This window comes from Oryctolagus cuniculus, chromosome 9 (assembly GCF_051225735.1).
Source record: "Oryctolagus cuniculus isolate XC-2025 breed Fujian yellow rabbit chromosome 9, ASM5122573v1, whole genome shotgun sequence".
NCBI classification, from domain to species: domain Eukaryota; kingdom Metazoa; phylum Chordata; class Mammalia; order Lagomorpha; family Leporidae; genus Oryctolagus; species Oryctolagus cuniculus.
Window position 1 is genome coordinate 17174749 of NC_142875.1, and position 18612 is coordinate 17193360.

The following is an 18612-nucleotide window of genomic DNA, read 5'->3' on the forward strand; positions in this document are numbered from 1 at the left end:
AATCAAATGAAAATATGTTCAACTTCATACATATAAAGTCAGTTTTACAATAGTCACAAAGTCATTCAAACCATGGTGTATATAGTTATTAAGAATTTGACAAAGATTTAAAACCAAAATTTGACAGAAACTGTATTTACAGCAAAACTGATTTGCACAGGCATTTCTGTTTGCTTTTTTTTTTTTTTTAATTTTAGCTTCCACATATAAGGGAGAGCATGTGGTATTTGTCTTTCTGTGTTCGGCTTATTTCACTCAACGTAGTGTCCTCCAGTTGTATCCATATTGATGTAAATCCTAAAGTCTTGGGACAAATGGGTGGGCATGCTGGAAGTGGGAACCCCGTGTTCTTGGAATCTGACCAACTTTGGATTCCTCAGCTAAATGATGTTTCCTTCTGTAGAGTGCATGGAATCCTCCCTGACCTCATGGAAGGCAGTGTGGCCGGTGAAGTCTGGGTGTGCGTGTGTGCGGGTGCACATGCACCAGGACAGAGTACAGGGATTTAGCATCATGGCCCATGGCGGGGAAGGGGACATCTTCAGTGACTCTCCTACTCAGGCACTGCTGGTTGGGAAGAAAACGCAGGTTCACTTTTTTCTTTTTCTTACTTTTTCATGACCCCTCTGCCTTGTGCAAGGGCTCCTCACTTGAAATAGACAACAGCTCCCAAAGGCAAACCTGTCACGTGTTTACCACGCCTGTGTTCATGAGGAGGGGTTGCTTGAAAGGAAAAGCCTGTCTGGGAGTCAAGTTCTTGAAAGGATGCCAGACTTTAGGCGTTTGTCTCTGAGAAGCCAGGGGAAATGGTGTGTTTACTTTTGGCAACTTGGATTTGCAAGGAGTGTCTGGTGGGGAGGAGGGAAGCGCCCTTCCAGGGTTTAGGAGGGAAGCAGCCGGCTATGGGATGGAGTGACGCGGAGACAAGCAAGGCTCCTCTGCCTGGTGTGGCCCAAGGTGCCTTGCTGTTTCTCTGCCTGTAGCTGTGGTGACAAAAGTTGCTTTCCCTCTGCCTCCCGACTCATGCTCACTGGCCAGGATTTTTCATTTCTGCCTTGGGGAATAGGTGATGACGACTTCTTCAAAACCTGCATGGGGCAGGTGTTTCCTCTAGTAGTAGTTCAGATGCCTGTGTCTCATTTTCAAGGTGCCTGGGTTGGTACCTGGCTTTGACATCTGACACCAGCCTTCTGCTAATGCAACCTTCCCATATTTGGGTCCCCCCACATTGCAGGCTTAGATTAAGTTCCAAGCCCTTGGCCCAGGCCCAGGCCTGGCCATTATGGGCATTTGGAGAGTAAACGGGCTGGTGGGAGCTCTGTGTGTCATCTGTCTCTCTAACCCTCACAAACAAACAAAACAACAGCAAACAAGCACCTGCACCTTATGGCTGATAGAGAACGCCGATGACGTCATCTGTTAGCTTGACTTCTGCGTGTTTGTTTTTCGACTCCATGCTGCTTATGTGAAGATGGCACTACTTCTGGGTGCACCCCAACTTCTAGTGGGTAGAGAAGCAGCACCCTTGGGGCATCCTGGGGATCCTGTCTTGGATCTGCACATGGGGTTCGACTCTCTGGCTCCCTTCTGTGATCCGTGTTGATGCCAGCATCTTGGTTCATGAAGGCTCTTAGGGCGGGAGCGCATGAGTCATGAGTTTGCCTCCTGCACAGCAGCTGCCTCTGCTGCCTTTTGGCCTGGGAGGTTGGGAGCTCAGAGGAAGTGGGCAGAGTGAGACTTGGCCTGCGGTGCTGTAACCTGGTTCCTTCTCCTTTTTCCTTTTTGGCTGTTTTTTTTTTTTGCCTCTTTCATGCTAAGTCGAGACTTTCTGGTAGTTTGCCAAATTTGTTGAAAATCGTTGGCTATAATATTTATTGAGCATGCACAGTGTCCCAGGCACAATGGACTGTAGCTTTGTTTTTTTCTTAAAGAAGAAAGGAGTCCTGTTTTGTGTTTAGGTTGGCGTTGAGCATCCCACTTTGTCAAAGTGCTTTATTAGCCTCCTAATAAAAGTAAAACTCATGCTGACAAAAATCGCTGTGGTTTGTGTTACTAATTCGGGTTTTTTTTCTTTTCTATTTCTTTTAGGAAGGCACCAAAGTAATGCAGCCCATATTTTTGGGGAAGGTCATTAATTATTTTGAAAACTATGACCCCACGGATTCAGTGGCTTTGCACACGGCTTATGGCTACGCCTCAGTGCTGACTGCCTGCACGCTTTTTCTGGCCATTCTGCACCACTTGTATTTTTATCACGTTCAGTGTGCCGGGATGAGGTTAAGAGTAGCCATGTGCCATATGATTTATCGCAAGGTAAGTGCCACTCGCCACCAAAACCTGTCCCTTGCTCAAAGCTTCTGAAGCATTTTGGGAAAGTTTTATGTAAACTGAAATTGTGTAAATAGAATCATTTGAACCTTGCTGGAGAAGCCTACTGTTTGCATAAGGCTAATTGGTATCTTTTTGTGGTTCATTTTCTGTTTGAGCAAATCTTGTTGCTATATAAAAGTTCTATTGCTGTCAGGCCAGGACTGCCTTTGATAACATTTGGCCATGGGCTGTTGCAAAATACTGAACTTATTATGAAATCTAATTAAAAATATCAAATTGATTTTCACTGTTTTCAGGACTAGATCTCTTAATTGTGTTTATGGAAATTTTTTGTTGTTTACTTAAGCCTTCATTGACATCAAAGTTTTATTTCAAAGCAAATGTCAGTGAAATTGGATCTATAAAATTAAATCTAGGAGAATGGAATATATTTGAGAAAAGGAATACTTATAATTTTGAAATGAGCCAATTAAGCGTTTTCGGTATAGTTTTGTTAGCTAAAGAAAAATGTAAATTGGTTCTATGCCAAATATAGGCTATGTTTATATTCCAAAAGTATTTCCTTTTGTTTCTTACAGTCTTTAAGAAAACAGTTGGATGCTTGGATACTACTTTCTGTTTGCAATGGTTTTTAGTAATTTTGGAGAAAATTTCTAGCTTTTTTGTGTTACGTTGCGTTTCATTCTTCTGGTTCAGTTTTTATGTGATATTTCTTTCCCTTGAATGATACGATGTGATTTGATGTGTATTGAGAAATGCCATGACATTGACCCACAGTTTGCCTGGTTATGAAAGGCGTGGTATTTCAGCTCTGTACAGAGAAGTCAGGCTGCAGGAGCTGAAGATCTCTCTAAAAGCTCCATCCTGGGTATCTCTCTGTCCTGGGCTGGCTGAATTTTTTTTTTCTTTTTATTACTCATTTGTGGGGAGCAACTGGGAGCAACTTGGACTAGACTAAGTTACTGGAATTAAGACTTATTCTATGCATCTGCTCTCCCACAATATGGCGCTGAGAAGGGAAACAGCTTCTACACAGCTGCCTCCAGTTCAACGAATAAACAGCAGGACCTGCTCCTGATTGGAGGAGAGCAGCGTACTCGGCGTGTGGGTAGCAGAGTTGGGATTGGTGGAAGAGGACTATAAAGGAGGAGAGAGACAACATGCACCAGGAACATCTAAGGGGAACATCTATCTGAAGGAACACCTGTGCAGCCCCCGAGAGAGCCGGCCGGCGGTGTGCCGCTCCCCCGCGGAAGTGGGGAAAGTGGCAGGGGGAACCGCCCTTCCACGGAGGTGGAAGGGACGGTAGCCAACCCGGGAAGAACCAGCAGCAAACCCGGGGAGGGCCGAGCAGACAAAAGAACAGCGCAGGGTCCTGTGTCGTTCCTCCACGAAGACGGGGAGCGACATAATGGTGCCGTGACTCGGATATGAAGCCTAGGCAGGGTTTAGTGTCGTTCCTCCACGAAGAGGGGGAGCGACACTCATTTAAAGAAAGTGTTGCTTCCTTTACCTCAGTGTTCCTTATCCAGAGCTTCTCTTTATTATTAATTCTTGGAGAAATGCAAAGCATTTTGCACTCTGCTTTGGGCAATGTCTTACTAAGCTCGGGTGTGTGAATCCTGGAGGCCTGGTGTTTTCCACCTTTGGTGGGCTGCCACAAGCACTCCTGGTGTCCTTGTCTGGGACGTGGAATTGGTAAAAATGACCATACATGCTAGTCAAGGGATCTTCACCATCATTAGCATCATCACAATCCTCTGTTTTTCTGTTGCACTCTGGTTTCTCGATAAATGGACTAGATTTTCATCTTTCCAGATCCTGGCTGTTTCCTCTAAGTAAGTGGGAACTGTCAGCAGCACTTACCCTATTGTGAGCACCTTAATCACGGAAGGCAGGTCTGGCGGCTGCCGGCTCACTCGCACAAAACTCTTGGCGAGTTGTTGTTCACCTGTTTGTCTTCCTGTTTCCACTAACGCTTTGGAAAGTAGCCTTTGGGAAATCTGATCTAACCTGGCAGATTTGCTTACCTGACTATAAACGTCTCCCAGCGGTATTCATTTGCCAGCTTGACTCTCCTAGAAGAATTGTCTCTTTACAAAGTCATGAATTGCTTGGGTTAAACCATAGACTTAACCTGAAATCCCAGAAACGTGGGAAAGCCAGATGCCCTCTTGTGCCACCTGGTAGCTGGGAAAATGCCAGGGAGGAAATTGACACCTCCTTGCATGTGGGCTGCCCCCTGAGAGCAGAAGCTGGTGCTGAGCTGCACCTCTGACAGGCCCCTCTTGGGGAATTTGCAAGGTGTGCCCAGCCCTGACCCCGACTCCCAGTCCTGGGACAAAGTCAGGTTGTCTGTTATGAATGGAATGGTGACCAAGCTCAGGGCTGTGTGTGGCACTCACTGAGTGACCTCCTGGGCATGTCAAATGGGGAAATGACTTGTCCTTTACTTAGCTTAGCTTTGGAAAAATCGCCTTTGCTTCCCATCATTGAGTTTTGTTTTTGTTCTAATGTGTGTGCACAACATGCAGTTTAGCACTTCAATCATTATTTTTCAAAGATTTATTTATTTATTTGAAATGCAGAGTTAGGGGGGGAGAGAGGTGGAGGGAGAGAGAGACAGAGAGAAGGAGAGAGAGACAGAGAGTTATCAAGACGTCAGTCTTCCATCCTTCGGTTCACTCCCCAAATGGCCACAGTGGCTAGGCTGGGGCAGGCCGAAACCAGGAGGCAGGAGCTTCATCTGGGTCTCCTATGTAGGTGGCAGAGACCAAACAGTTTGGTCATCCTTCGCTGCTTTCCCAGGTGCATTAGCTAGGAGCTGGATCAGAAGTAGAGTAGCCAGAACTCAAACTGTTGCCCACATGGGATACCAGCTTTGCAGATGGCAGCTAAACTGCTACAGCACAACACTGGCCCCTTTAACCATTTTTAAGTGTATAGTTCAGTGGCATCAAGTACTTTACCTTGTTGTGCAACCATTACCTCCAACCAACTCCAGAATCTTTCCATCGTTCCAAACAGAAAATCTGCCTTCGCTAAATAATCCCCTTCTTCCCCCAGCCAGCACAGTTCAACGTCTCGAATCTGACTACTGTAGATGCTTGTGTGATTGGACTGAGAATCTCTCCTCTTGTGTGTGGCTTATTACATGTAGCATAGCGTCTTCAGGATTTGCTCATTCCTGGCATATGTCAAATTGTAATTCCTGTTCATGGCCAGTGATGCTGTGCTGTTTGGATAAGCCACGTTCTGTCCACTCACCCACTGCTGGACGTTCAGGTTGCTTCTGCCCCTTGGCTGTTGGGACTTGCTGTGAACACACCTGCGCAACTCTCTGAGGTCTTGCTCTTCAGTGGTTTTGAATATATTTCTACAAGTGGAATTTCTGATCATATGGTAGTTCTGGACGTAATTTTTAAACAAGATTTAATTATTTGAAAGAGAGAAAGAGATATCTTCCATCAGCTGGGGTTGGGCCAGGCCAAACCCAGGAGGCCAGGAACTCCATCCAGGTTTCCCATGTGGGTGACAGGGACTCAAATACTTGAGCCATCACCTGCTGCCTTCCATGGGCATCAGCAGGAAGCTGGGTTGGAAGTGGAGTAGCCTGGACTCTGATAATGGGATGCAGATGTGCCAAGTGGCTGCCTAGCCATCTGCTGTCTCTCTGACTTCTTGAGGAACTGCCTCAAGTTCTGTTGTCCACAGTGGCTGTAACATGTTATATTCCCACTGGAACATAGATTTTTCTGTTGAGGACAAACTGACATTTTTTACAAACTGAGATAACCTTTTATTTGGATCCGTGGCTTCAGTGGCACTCTGTTAATGTGGCTCACGCTGGTCTGTTCAGATTCCACAGATTCTGTGTTTCTTACAGCTTTCACCAAGTGAAGGATTGTGTGACATGGGCTGTGCCATCAGCAGATTGGCACTGAGGGACAGAGGCTTGACATTGCCCTGGGCTTGTTTCAGGAAGGAGCCAGCAGTCTCTGCTCATGCTTCCAGCATGGGTCGCTGTCACCCGAGGCTGGGTGGTTCTTCCTTGTGGGGGTCCGCCCTGGTGCTCTGCAGTGTTGAACAACATTTGTGGCTCCTCCCAGCTGGCTGCCAATAGCACTGCCCTAGCTGTAACAACCAGCAGTGTCCGCAGACTTCGCCAGATGTTCCCTGGAGTCACCCTGGGTGAGAATCCCTTCTCTGGGGATAGCCTTTGCTTCTTTTATTTTTGGCAGGCAGAGTTAGAGAGAGAGAGAGACAGAGACAGAGAGAAAGCTCTTCCTTCCGTTGGTTCACCCCCCAAAATGGCCGCTACAGCCGGCGCGCTGTGCCTATCCGAAGCCAGGAGCTAGGTGCTTCCTCCTGGTCTCCCATGCAGGTGCAGGGCCCAAGCACTTGGGCCATCCTCCATTGCCTTCCCGGGCCACAGCAGAGAGCTGGACTGGAAGAGGAGCAACCAGGACAGAATCTGGCGCCCCAACCGGGACTAGAACCCGGGGTGCTGGTGCCGCAGGCGGAGGATTAGCCTAGTGAGCTGCAGCGCCAGCCTTTGCTTCTAAGGCAAGGTCTTTCTGGGTTTCAGGCTTTCTGAGGACATGTGAGCAAGGCCCCTGCACCCTGGTGTGGTGAGAACCCAGTGCCCGGCTCTGCTCCACCTCCATTGGTCTTTGTTCAGCTGGCCCCTCCTCTGCACCAGCTCCCTGCGAAGCTGGGTGGTCTTGACCTGTGCCCTTGCAGCCCAGCCCTCAGCCAAGGGCTTGCAGTAACTCTCTCTCTCCCCCTGCACTGCGGGGACCCTCCCTTTGAGACCTGCTTGCTGTTGGTGGCTTTTCTCCAGGATGCCAGCTGCTGCAGCTGACCGGAAAGTCATCTCTCAGCTGAAGTTCACCTTGCTAGTGGCCCTTTTCTCAGTGGTCAGTCTTGCTCACTGCCTCGTGGCTAGTGTCTGAAAATATCAGCCTCATGATTTTGTCCAGGTGCATGGAGGTTTATGGAGCAGGAGGAGCTGCAGGCCAGCAGTGTCAGCTACTCAGCCACAGCCAAGGCAGCAGTCTCTCCACCAGATTAACAGCCTGGCTGTTTCTAGGCCTTGGAGCCAAGAGCTCTGTGTATGTGTGTAGCTCAGGGTGTGGTCTTAGGAGCTGTAGGACATAGCTGTTCTAACTTCCTTGCTGTGCAAATAACTGGTGAACATATATGCTAGGCGAGAGTCCCCAAATTCTGCCACGAACCCTCTGTGGGCCTAAAAAGAAAAATATCCAGAACCTGGGCCCATCCCAGGCCTCCTCCATCAGATATTCTAAGTACAGGGCCTCACAATCTGTGTGTATATATATATATATATATACACATATGTATATTTATATATGTATATGTGTGTATGTATGTATATGTACATATATATGTATATATATATTTAAGATTTATTTTATTTATTTGAAAGACAGAGTTACAGAGAGAGGTAGAGACAGAGAGGTCTTCCATCTGCTGGTTCACTCCCCAGATGGCTGCAATGGCTGGAGCTGTGCCAATCCGAAGTCAGGAGCCAGGAGCTTCTTCCTGGTCTGCCACGTGGGTGCAGGGGCCCAAGGACTTGGGCCATCCTCCACTGCTATCCCAGGCCATAGCAGAGAGCTAGGTCAGAAGAGGAGCAGCCAGGACTAGAAGTGGCGCCCATATGGGATGCCGGCGCTTCAGGCCAGGGCATTAGCCCACTGTGCCTCAGTGCCAGCCCCACAATCTGGATATGTAATTTGTGCTCCAGGGGACAGTTGGGAAGCACTGTGGCGGGTGATGGTGAATGGGACATCAGGGTAGGGAGAGGGACAGGGATGGACGGAGTCCCCTTGAAAGTGACAGGGCTGCGTGGATCTGTGCATCCCCTCCCCAGCTGTGGGCTGAAATGACGGGTGCTGTTGGGTCTGTTCAAATTTTCCAATCATTTTAAGATTTCTTTGTTGACCTGAAAACATTCTTATTTCTCTTTTATTTTTAAAAAAGATTTATTTATTTCTTTGAAAGGCAGTGTTGCAGATGGAGGAAAGACAGAAAGAAATAGAGAGAGAGAGAGAGAGAGAGAGAGAGATACCTTACATCGCTGATTTCACTCCCCAATGGCTGCAGCAGCCAGGAGCTTTGTCTGAGTCTCCCACATGTGTGTAGGGGCCCAAGCACTTGGGTCATCTTAAGCTGCTTTCCCAGAAGCATTAGCAGCTTGCTGCATTGGAAGTGGTGCAGCCGGGACAGGAACCAGTGCCCATACACGACACTGGCGTCACAGACGGGGGCTTTGCTCGTGATGCCCCAGTGCCAGCCCCTCCTTTATCCTTTTAAGATATTTCTCTAGGTTAAGAATTTGTAATTGGTGGTTATTTCTTTTCAGGTCTTTAAGGATAATTGGTCTGTTCAAAAAATTTTTTTAATAAATTTTTGTTAAAATTGTGGCAAAGTACATGAAACATACAATTCACCATTTTAAAGGGTACAGCTCGTGGCCATTCATCGTTCACATTGTAGCCCTAGCATCCGCCTCCAGGATCCTCCTCATCATCCCACACTGAAAAGCACTCACTCCCTCCTCACCCCGCCCCCAGCCCTGGCAGCCACCCGTCTGCTTTCTGTCTGTGAAATTCCCTGCTCCAGGGACTTCCTGAAAGCAGGATTGTAGCTGTGTGTCCTTTTGTGCCTGGCTTCTTTCACCGAGTGTAACGTCCTCAAGGCTCATTTAGCTTTTTGAACAGGTTTAGGTCACACAGTTACTCTGTGTTCTATGAGAAAATTACCATTCCCCCTGACCTTCACTTTGATGACGAGGAAAAAGCAGGGATTTCGCTGGAGACTCTGCCCTCCCTGGCTCCTTGCGCTGCCCGGGCTGTTTTGAAGTCCTTGTCTCCCGCCTGTTCCCTCTGGGACCCATTAGCTGAACTAACAGGGTCATTTCTTTGTTGGGTATCTCTGTGCAGTAACAGCTGTTGGCACACAGCTCCTATTTGATCTGCTTATCTTTCTACTCCAACGAGGAGGAGAATATGGGATTTAGAAAGAGGTAACCTGGTCGAACGTGATGGGTGACTTTCGTCTCCTTGTTTCTAGTTCCTTTATACTTATCAATGAAAGAAATTAAGGCCTTGCCGCTTTTGATATGTTTCTTCTAAAAATGTGTGTGGTGGATAAGTCATTATTTAGCCAGTCTTGCTTTGGTCATTTTTTTTTTTCTCTCTGCCGTACAGATCTCTCCATTTTCTTAAAGCTTCAGAAGTGGTATTCAAAAAGGAACGAATGATGGGATTAATTTTGCAGCATTACAAGGGTGGGCGCTGTTGCTTTAGGGTTGCTGCATAGCTGAGTCCTCAAGTTCCTTACTCTGATGAAGATACAGCACTAGGAGTGAAGGTGTAAAAGAAAACCACATTTGTAAAATATCCTCATTTTGACCAATTCTTAGTAAAATTTATGAAGGGATCATACTGCTTCCCCCAAATTCTCTTTTGTTCTAAAAGAAGGCACCAGATAAGCAAGAAAATTAATTCTACTAGACACACAGTGGTTGCGAGTGTAGCAATCATAAAAGACAGGATTGGCTTCATGTGTAGGTTTTTATGGTTAAACAGGCCAATTTTGAGAAGCTGAAGTATAAACACTTTGTTTTTTAACGATGTTCTTTTAGAGAAAGCAGAACAACATGATGAAATCCGTTTTTAAAAGGATGGTAGAAGTCTGTTGTTTTCCTCTGTGTTAGGGTAGAGTGTGCACCATTCTTTTCCCCAGGCCTGGGCCTGGCATGCCCTCTGTGTCGCCTGCCGGCTCACCTGCACCACCTCTGCATGTCTTGCTCATCTCGGTCCCTTCCCGGATTGGTAAGCCAGTCGGATAGGACGTCTCTTCCACACAAAGAAGTTGGGCACAGCCGGTCCGAGAGTGAGAGTGAGAGTGAGGGGTCTTATGCAGCTGGGCTGTAGAGCCCTGGGAGTCCAGGGCATTGGAGGGGCTGGTCCCAGGGACTCAGGGCTGCCTTGATGGGATGGAGTGTGGGACTATGGGGAAATGCAAATTTAACATTCTTGGATCTTTCAGAAGCAGCCAGCACCTGATCCTCAACCTGAGTGACCCCTGTGACCTCTTTGGAGTGGATCTTGGGGTCCACATCACGGCTTTCACACTCCAGGGCTTATTCATATTATCCATAGGGCTGGTGCTGGCTTATTAACTCTACGTGCTTATCTGGCTTCTTGTCTTAGTGATGATTATAGAAAGGTAGCACTGGAATGAAAGCTCCTGGCACCTCTAGGAGTTAAATGACAAGTTCTTCAAAGCAGATGTAGAACTTTCTGTCCAGGTTTGCTGGCTTATGTGCCAGCCATAGAGAGTTAGGCCCAGAAGGAAGTACCCCCAGATGGTTGGACTGTTGTCAGAGAGTTGAGACTGACAGGTTGTTTATTGCGTGGCCTCTGATTTTCCTTCTTCAAGTCCCTCTTCACCTACAGAGCACAGGGAATGTGACTGTGTGCCATAGTCACCCCTCGTGGGCTGTTAGGCAGTTCCAGAGTCTCCCTCTCAGAAACAGGTGAATGTCCTTAGATTGTGCAACCAGGACAATAGGCGTGGCAGCATTTCTAAGCAACTCTGGCCAACAGTGTTGGAAAAATACAGACGATTTTCTGCTTCAGGTGAGCCAAACATACTCCTCATAGTTGGCTGTCACGGTAGTGCCTGATTTACGTGGCGGCTGCATTCTCTGATGAAGTCAACTCTGGGGTAGGGCCATGAACCGCGATGTGAGCCAGAGATGCAAAACAGGTCACTGAAGTCCTTGTTCTCTGTTCCAGTAGTGTTTTAGGCCCCTTCTCAGAGCCTTTCCACTCTGACTTAACAGCACTATTGGTTTATTTTTTAAATATTTATTTATTTGAGAAGCAGAGTTATAGAAAGAGAGGACAGACAGGGAGAGAGCGAGCTTCCATCTGCTGGTTCACTCCCCAAATGGCTGCAAGAACTATGGCTGGGCCAGGCCAAAGCCAGGAGCCAAGAGCTTCTTCTGGTTCTCCCACTTGAGTACAGGGATCCAAGGACTTTGGCCATCCTCTGCTGCTTTCCCAGGTGCCTTAGTGGGGAACTGAATTAGAAATGGAGCGGTTGTATATTCAAACATGTCCATATGGGATGCTGGCGCTGCAGGCCACAGCTTTAACTTGCGGACCCATAGCCCTGGCCCCAATAATACAGTTAAGCCTGGTCTAGAGACAGTGGAAGGTACTGGGGAGATGGGCTGAGTTTGAAGGGTGAGCTGATAGTGTGACAGCAAGGGACAAGTTGGAGTGATCAAGTCCACGATATCCAAGAAGCACAGTCATCTGGGGCTGTCTAGAATGATGGTTGTGGTTTGCATCTTCTATTTTGGAAGGGCTGTTAGAAAAGCGGTTTTAGGGGATTCCTCCGAAAGGTGGACATTGGGTTCTTAAAGGAATACTGCATTTTACCAGTCTGGCGCACTCACCTCCGTGGAGAGATCATTCTCCTGCCCCATTCCTTTGATGGTGATATTTGTGTTTCCACGCTTGGATTTTGGGTTTTGCATTTACTGATGAGAGCAACTGAGAAAATAAAAAAGCAGTTTATTTTTCAGATGAATCATACACACTACTTGATTGATTTTTTTGAAAATGGAGTGGAATTGATGTCCTGGTCTAGATTAGGGTGGGGAGCGTCGGACTTGCAGGCCATACAAAGCCTGTGAAACCGTTAGGTCTGGGCCTACCCTGGCAGCTGCAGATGGGCCTGGAAATTCGCTAAATCTACAGCAGGCTGCTTTTCAAGTTGATGATTTTGTGTGGGCCACAAGTGATGTTAAGCATATCCAGAGGGTCCTTGGCAGAGGAAAGGTTCCTTACCCTGATTGTAGGTTGCGGGTTATCGAGCTGTCTGGTAATCCCAGCTGTGTTTTCCTGCCCTCTACAGTCGTGACCAACTGTGAGATAGATCCCTGCTTTGATGGAGTTTGCACCCCACCTGTCATGATATTGTTCTGAATGGCCGCACAACTTCTAGTGTAACCAATAACTACACATCTATCTTGTTTTCTAGTTTTTATGTATAACAAATAGCAGTAAAGGGGGCTCACTAAATGATAAACCTTTGGGTACATCCCTGATTTTGCCAAGGATACACAAGCTAAGACTTTTGATATGCTACTTTTCCTCCCAAGAGTTAACTCTTCATACTGTCCCCATTGTGACAGAAGTACCTTCATGCAGGCTGTTATATTTTTGCAATCTTTGTTGACGTCACCAATTTCATAGGTAGAAATAATACTGCTTTGTAATTTTAATTTGTGTATCTTTGAATCGTAATCAGAATATTTGCATATATTCCCTAGACTACATTGCATGTATTCCTACATTTCTTATTTGTGGTTTTTCTTTGTGAATTTTCTGCAAACAGTCTTTGCTTTTTTAAAAAAAAAATGGGTATGTTTTAACTTGTCTTGTTGATATTTAATTGCTATTGATTTATTAACAATATGAACTTTGGGTCTGGTGTAGATAGTGCCAATACTGATTTGTTTGCCTTTTATTCTTCTCATAATGGGACTCTTGCTTGCACAAGGAAAACAAATTCAACCAAGTGGTATCTTTTTTTAACAAGTAGGTTTTTGAAAGTGTAGAACCAACACAATGGGCATAATTCACATCTTCTTATTCAGTTGTCTGGCTTGTAGTGGGTGTTCATTAAGTGGCTGCTGTTGGGGTGGGCATTTGGCCCAGCAGTTAAGATACTGCCTGATACCTGCATCCCATATTACAATGCCTGGTTTGGAGTCCTGGCTCCACTTCTGATTCTAGAGTCCTGCTGTTGCATACCATGCAAGGCAGCAGGTGATAGCTAGAGTTGGGCTCTCGCCACCTATGTGGGAGACCTGGATTGAGCTCTGGGCTTTGGTCTGGCCCATCCCTGTTTGTTGTGAGTATTTATGGATAGAAGCTCTTGCTTATCTGCTATTTCTGTCTCCACACTCTTGTCTTCCAAAATAAAGATAAATCCATAATCATGATAACATAACTGAGTACAGCAGAGTCCATACTCAATGACCTGATATCTACTGATGGCTACAAACGTATAGTTGATTACACTGAATGCTTGTTTGGAAGTGTGAACAGCATTTCTGTTTTTTGTGTGTGTGTGTTTTTTTTTTTTTTTTTTTTTTTTGGTACGGTCTTGGTCCAAGGTAGAGTCATAAATCATCAATTTTTAAATCTTTTTAAAAAAGACTTATTTTATTTGAAAGGCAGAGTTACAAAGGGAAAAGAGAGAGAAAGAGAGAGAGAGAGAAAAAGAAAGAGAGAGTTCTTCCACTTGCTGGGTCACTCCTCGAATGGCCACAACAGCTAGAGCTGGGCCAGTCCAAAGCCAGGAGCTAGGAGCTTCATCTGGGTCTGAGCTTCATCCGGGTCTCCCATGTGGGTGCAGGAGCCCAAGCCCTTGAGCCATCCTCCACTGCTTTCCCTGGTGCATTAGCAGGGAGCTGGATTGGAAGTGGAGCAGCCAGGACTCAAACCCGGGCCCATATGGACCAGCACCACAGGTGCTATGCCATAGTACCAGCCCTTATATCTTTTTTTTTAAATGGCAAATAATTAATACTAAAAGTTGCCTCCAAAGAAGTTACTTTAGTTGTATCCTGCAAATTATATTTTCACTTTAATTTAAAAAAATATTTCTGATGGTTATTTAGAAATGTTATTAGTTTCCAAATATTAGGGAATTTCAGAGATCTGATTGATTTCTCACTTAATTATTTTGTCATCAGAGAATATTCTGGGTAACAATTTTATGATTAGAAACTTGTTGAGATTCATATCCATTAGTTCTGTCTTTTTTTTTTTTTTTTTCTCTCATGTGTGTTGAAGTTCTTGAGGTCCACGTCCTTAGGAGCAATGGATTGACTCTTATACATTTTGTTGTGCTGAAGTTGAGATTAGTTTTAGCACACCAGGTATCTTGTGCTTACTGTTTGGTATATATCTTTCCATCCTTTTACTTTCTACCTACCATCAAATTTAAATATTTCTCGAATACAGCATACAGTTGAGTCTTACCTTTTGTTAATCCAGTCCAGAAGTCTGTGACTTTTAATTACAGTGTTTGATCTTTTTACATTTTGTGTGGATATTGATGTTGTTAAGTTTAAGCTTTCATCTTGCAGTTTCTTTTCTATTTGCTTCATTTTGTTGTTATTTTTCTTTTCTCTGTTTCTATATTTTTTTGGGTTAATAAAATATTTCCGGTATTCCATTTTAATTTCTTTATTTAGTTACTTATTTTATTTTTGCAGATTCTTTCTTTGCATTTTTAGTGATACTTTAGGGATTAAAATGGAATTTTTTGCTTAATTGTCTAGTTTAGCTTAGCACTCTAATATACTTCTTTGCATTTAGTATAAGAAGTGTGCAGTAGTAAAATTCTCTTACCTTGGCCGGCACCACGGCTCAGTAGGCTAATCCTCTGCCTGTGGCGCCGGCATACTGGGTTCTAGTCCCGGTTGGGGTGCCAGATTCTGTCCCGGTTGCCCCTCTTCCAGGCCAGCTCTCTGCTGGGCCCTGCACCCCATGGGAGACCAGGAGAAGCACCTGGCTCCTGCCTTCAGATCAGCGTGGTGCACCGGCCGTGGCGGCCATTGGAGGGTGAACCAACGGTAAAGGAAGACCTTTCTCACTGTCCACTCTGCCTGTCAAAAAAAAAAAAAAAAAAAGAAAGAAAAGAAAAGAAAAGAAAAAAATTCCCGTACCTTTCCTCATCCTCTGTTATTATTATCTTATATTTTACATCTCCTACTAGGCACTATTACCATTTTCTGCCAGTTGTCTTTCAGCAAAGTTAAGAGGAGGAAATAAATGCTTTGTATTTGCCCGGGTGTTTGCTATTGTATTTCCTTTATTCCTCTGTGTATCTGACTTATTTCCTTTAGTTTGATAAGAGTGCCTTTTATTTTCTTAGCATTCAGGTCAGTTAGTGATGGATTCTCTTGGCACTGTTCATCAGGAAATGTTTGCACTTCGCTCTTAGACTCTGAAGGATTTTTTTGTGGGATAGATTCAGGGTTGAATTCTTGTCTTTCTTGAAGCACTAGCGATGTTGTTCCATTGCCTTCTCCTCCCCATTGTTTCTCACAAGTCGTCCGTTAGCTGTTCTGCTGTTCCCCGACGCAGTGCACCATTTTTCCCAGGCTGTTTTTGAATTTTCTCTAATTTTTTGGTTTTCAGAAATCTGACTATGAAGTGCTTCAGCAGAGGTCTTTGTTTTTATCCTTCGTGGCGTTCACTGAGATTCTGAGGCATACAAAGGAATACCTTCTGCCAAAATTGGGGGAAGTTCCAGCCAGTATTTCTGCAAATACTTTTCTTTCTTCTTCTCTTCTTCACTTTACCATAGAACCTGCAGGCTTTTGTTATTTTTTGTCACGTGTGTGTGTGTGTGTGTGTGTGTGTGTCTGTGTCCTTCCCTGCTAGTTTTTCAGATTGGAAACTACAAAAGAAGTGTTCAGTGACTTTGGAAAGAGATCAGAGGAAATTATCTGCCATTAATGCTAACTAGAAAATTTTTCATTTCAGATATTGTACTTTTCAGTTCTAGAATTTCAATTTTTCTTTTCGCTAGTGTCCATCTCCCTTCTGAAATTACCTAACTACTGGCTTGTTATAACTGTATTTTCTTTTAACTCTTCAAACATATTTATAATAGTGGTTTTACAATTCTTCTCTATAATTCCAAAATCCATGTCATCATGTTAGGATTGATTTGTGTTGAGTTTTTTCTCCCACTTGGACCAAATTTAAAACGGAAATACTCATCCTCAAATTGATAGATAAACATATATGTCCAATTCTGATAGGACCAGTGTGCTAAGTATAAAACTCAGTACCTATTAGCCTACACTTCCTATTATCACTCATGTATCCTTCCATGTATCACTCATGACATTCAACATTTGATTGATTTACTGGTCACCACGATTTGTCCAGAATGGATTCAGTCAACCCATTGTACAGCTGGTATTTTCATATTGAGCTTGGGCCAGGTGCATGGCTCTTGCTGTAGAGCAGGATCATTGTTACTAACACACACCTTCCCAGTGTGGTCTGAGGGCCTTGTGGACGGCTTCTTCCTGGGGTTAGGCAGAATGTCCGTGTCTCCTAACACCTCATGACCTCCGGACTCTCCCTTCGGCACTGAACCCCATGGATGCCGGTCTTATAGACCTCATGGAGTCCTGGCCTGCCCAAGGACGGTGGAACCAATGGCAAAGTAATTTTGGCAAATCCCCACTAAAACTTTTGGAGAATGCCCACTGCCGTGTCGCTGATTTAAGACACTGCTGTACTTGGAGCAGCCATCTCCGTGAAACTGCTGTTCTACTTAGGCAAAAACAGTACCCCCAGACTGTGAGCCAGGCCAGTCACTGGCCACTTCCTGTATTTCCTGGCTCTCAGTTCTCACAGTCTACCTGTAGGTGAGGGCCCGAGAGCAGCTGCTTCATACGTTTGACCCAATTTTATATTTTACGATGGAAGACAAGTCCAGGACCAACCACTGTCTCATGGCTAGAAGCTGGGCAGTTTGCTTGTCAGCCGTGTGTTTCTTCCTCATAAATAATATTCATGGCCTTCACTCTTGTTTCTTTTGTCTGCAGGAGAACAGATTTTTCTTACAGCAAATCCTCAGTTTCTGTGTGGTCCACAGACTTGTTACTGTCTTTGGTAATCTGAGTGTCTGACCTCGAGAGTCCGTGCCTACGCTTGTGCAGCCTTGCCTGAATACAGTAGCCCTGGGGTGCACCCAGAGGAGTTTTGTCTTTTGCACAGATGGTCATCTTTGTCATCTTGCCCTTTTATCCTCATTGGTCAGCAGCAGTCAGAGTCTGAGTGATAGCTCACCTTGGATGCGGTTTGTCCTGAGGTTTTTTTTTTTTTTTTTTAAAGAGATTTATTTATTTGAAAGGCAGAGTTACAGAGAAAAAAGAGAGAGACAGAGAGAAAGAGAGATCGATCTTCCATCTGCTGGTTCATTCCTGTAATGGCTGCAGTGACCAGAGCTGGACCAAGCCTAAGCCAGGAGCCAGGAGCTTCCTCTGTCTTCCATGTGGGTATAGGGGCCCAAACACTTGGACCCTCTTCCACTGCCTTCCCAGGCTCATTGGCAGGAAGCTGAATTGGAAGGGAAGCAGCTGGTACTCAAACTGGTGCCCATATGGGATGCTGGTGCTGCATGCTTTACCCATGATGCCACAGCGCTGGCTACTAACAGTTTAGAGTCAGCATTTGTTGTGCCATTTGGTCTTATTGTAATTCTTACAAGTTCGTAGCAGGTATTCTGTCCCTGAAAGTATACTCTGTACTTTTTGCATGTGGTGTTAACATGTATGCAAAACTGGACTCTAAAATATCTGCAGAGAGCTTTTAGTGGTTAAGGCACAGCAAGCTCTGGGCCTTTCCTATAGGTGCGTGTCCCCCACCCTTGCCCCTGCCCCTGCTTTTTTTTTTTCCCCCCATTTTCTGATTGACTCACTCCCATTTGCATAGCATTTTTACTTGTGCTTCCCCCTCCATCTGCTCTTACTTTCAATTCATCCATCCCTGCTGGATGATCTTGTTACCTCTCGCCTGGACTATTCCCAGGGCGGCCCCTGATTCTCCCTGTTCCAGGAATCTGCTGGCCTAGCACATCTACAGCTGAATTTTCCTAACACTGAAAGGCTTCCCTGTTCCTTGCTGACTTTCAGACTCTGGCTGCTTTCTTGGCCACCCTCAACCAGTCTGGCTGCCTTTTTTTTTTTTTTTTTTAAGATTTATTTATTTATTTGAAATTTAGTTACAGAGAGAGAGAGTGAGCAAGTTAATGCAAGCTGGAGATGGGCCTGTCTGAAGTCAGGAGTCAGGAGCTTCCTCCAGATCTCCTATGTGTGTGCAGGGGGCCCAAGCACTTGGGCCATCTTCCACTGCTTTCCCAGGTACATTAACAGCGAACTGGATCGGAAGTGGAGCAGCTGGGACTTGAACTGGTGCCCACATGGGATGCCGACATTGCAGAAAGCAGCTGCCCACATCGCCGTCCCCTTGGGCCATTCCTGACGCGGCCGCCTGCACATGACCCCTTCTCTACACCTCTGTGTGCACTCGGCATCTTTCTCTTTTCTCCATATAGTTGCTCTTCATCATCCGAGACCTCTCCCACCAGCACTGTCCCTCAGTGGAAACCTCCCTTGATCTGTGAGCTGCTCTCCCA

At 45.5% G+C, this 18612-nt stretch overlaps 1 protein-coding gene across 2 annotated transcripts in view; it reads left to right on the forward strand.

The window, feature by feature from the left end:
• The window catches only part of ABCC4 (ATP binding cassette subfamily C member 4 (PEL blood group)), a 269575-nt gene that overhangs the window by 61204 nt on the left and 189759 nt on the right, over positions 1 to 18612 (forward strand). For both annotated transcript variants that reach the window (XM_002713003.6, XM_051850536.3), the window contains one exon: positions 2089 to 2313. In XM_002713003.6, the coding sequence (XP_002713049.1) occupies positions 2089 to 2313 (225 nt within the window). The remainder of the gene's footprint in view (positions 1 to 2088; positions 2314 to 18612) is intronic.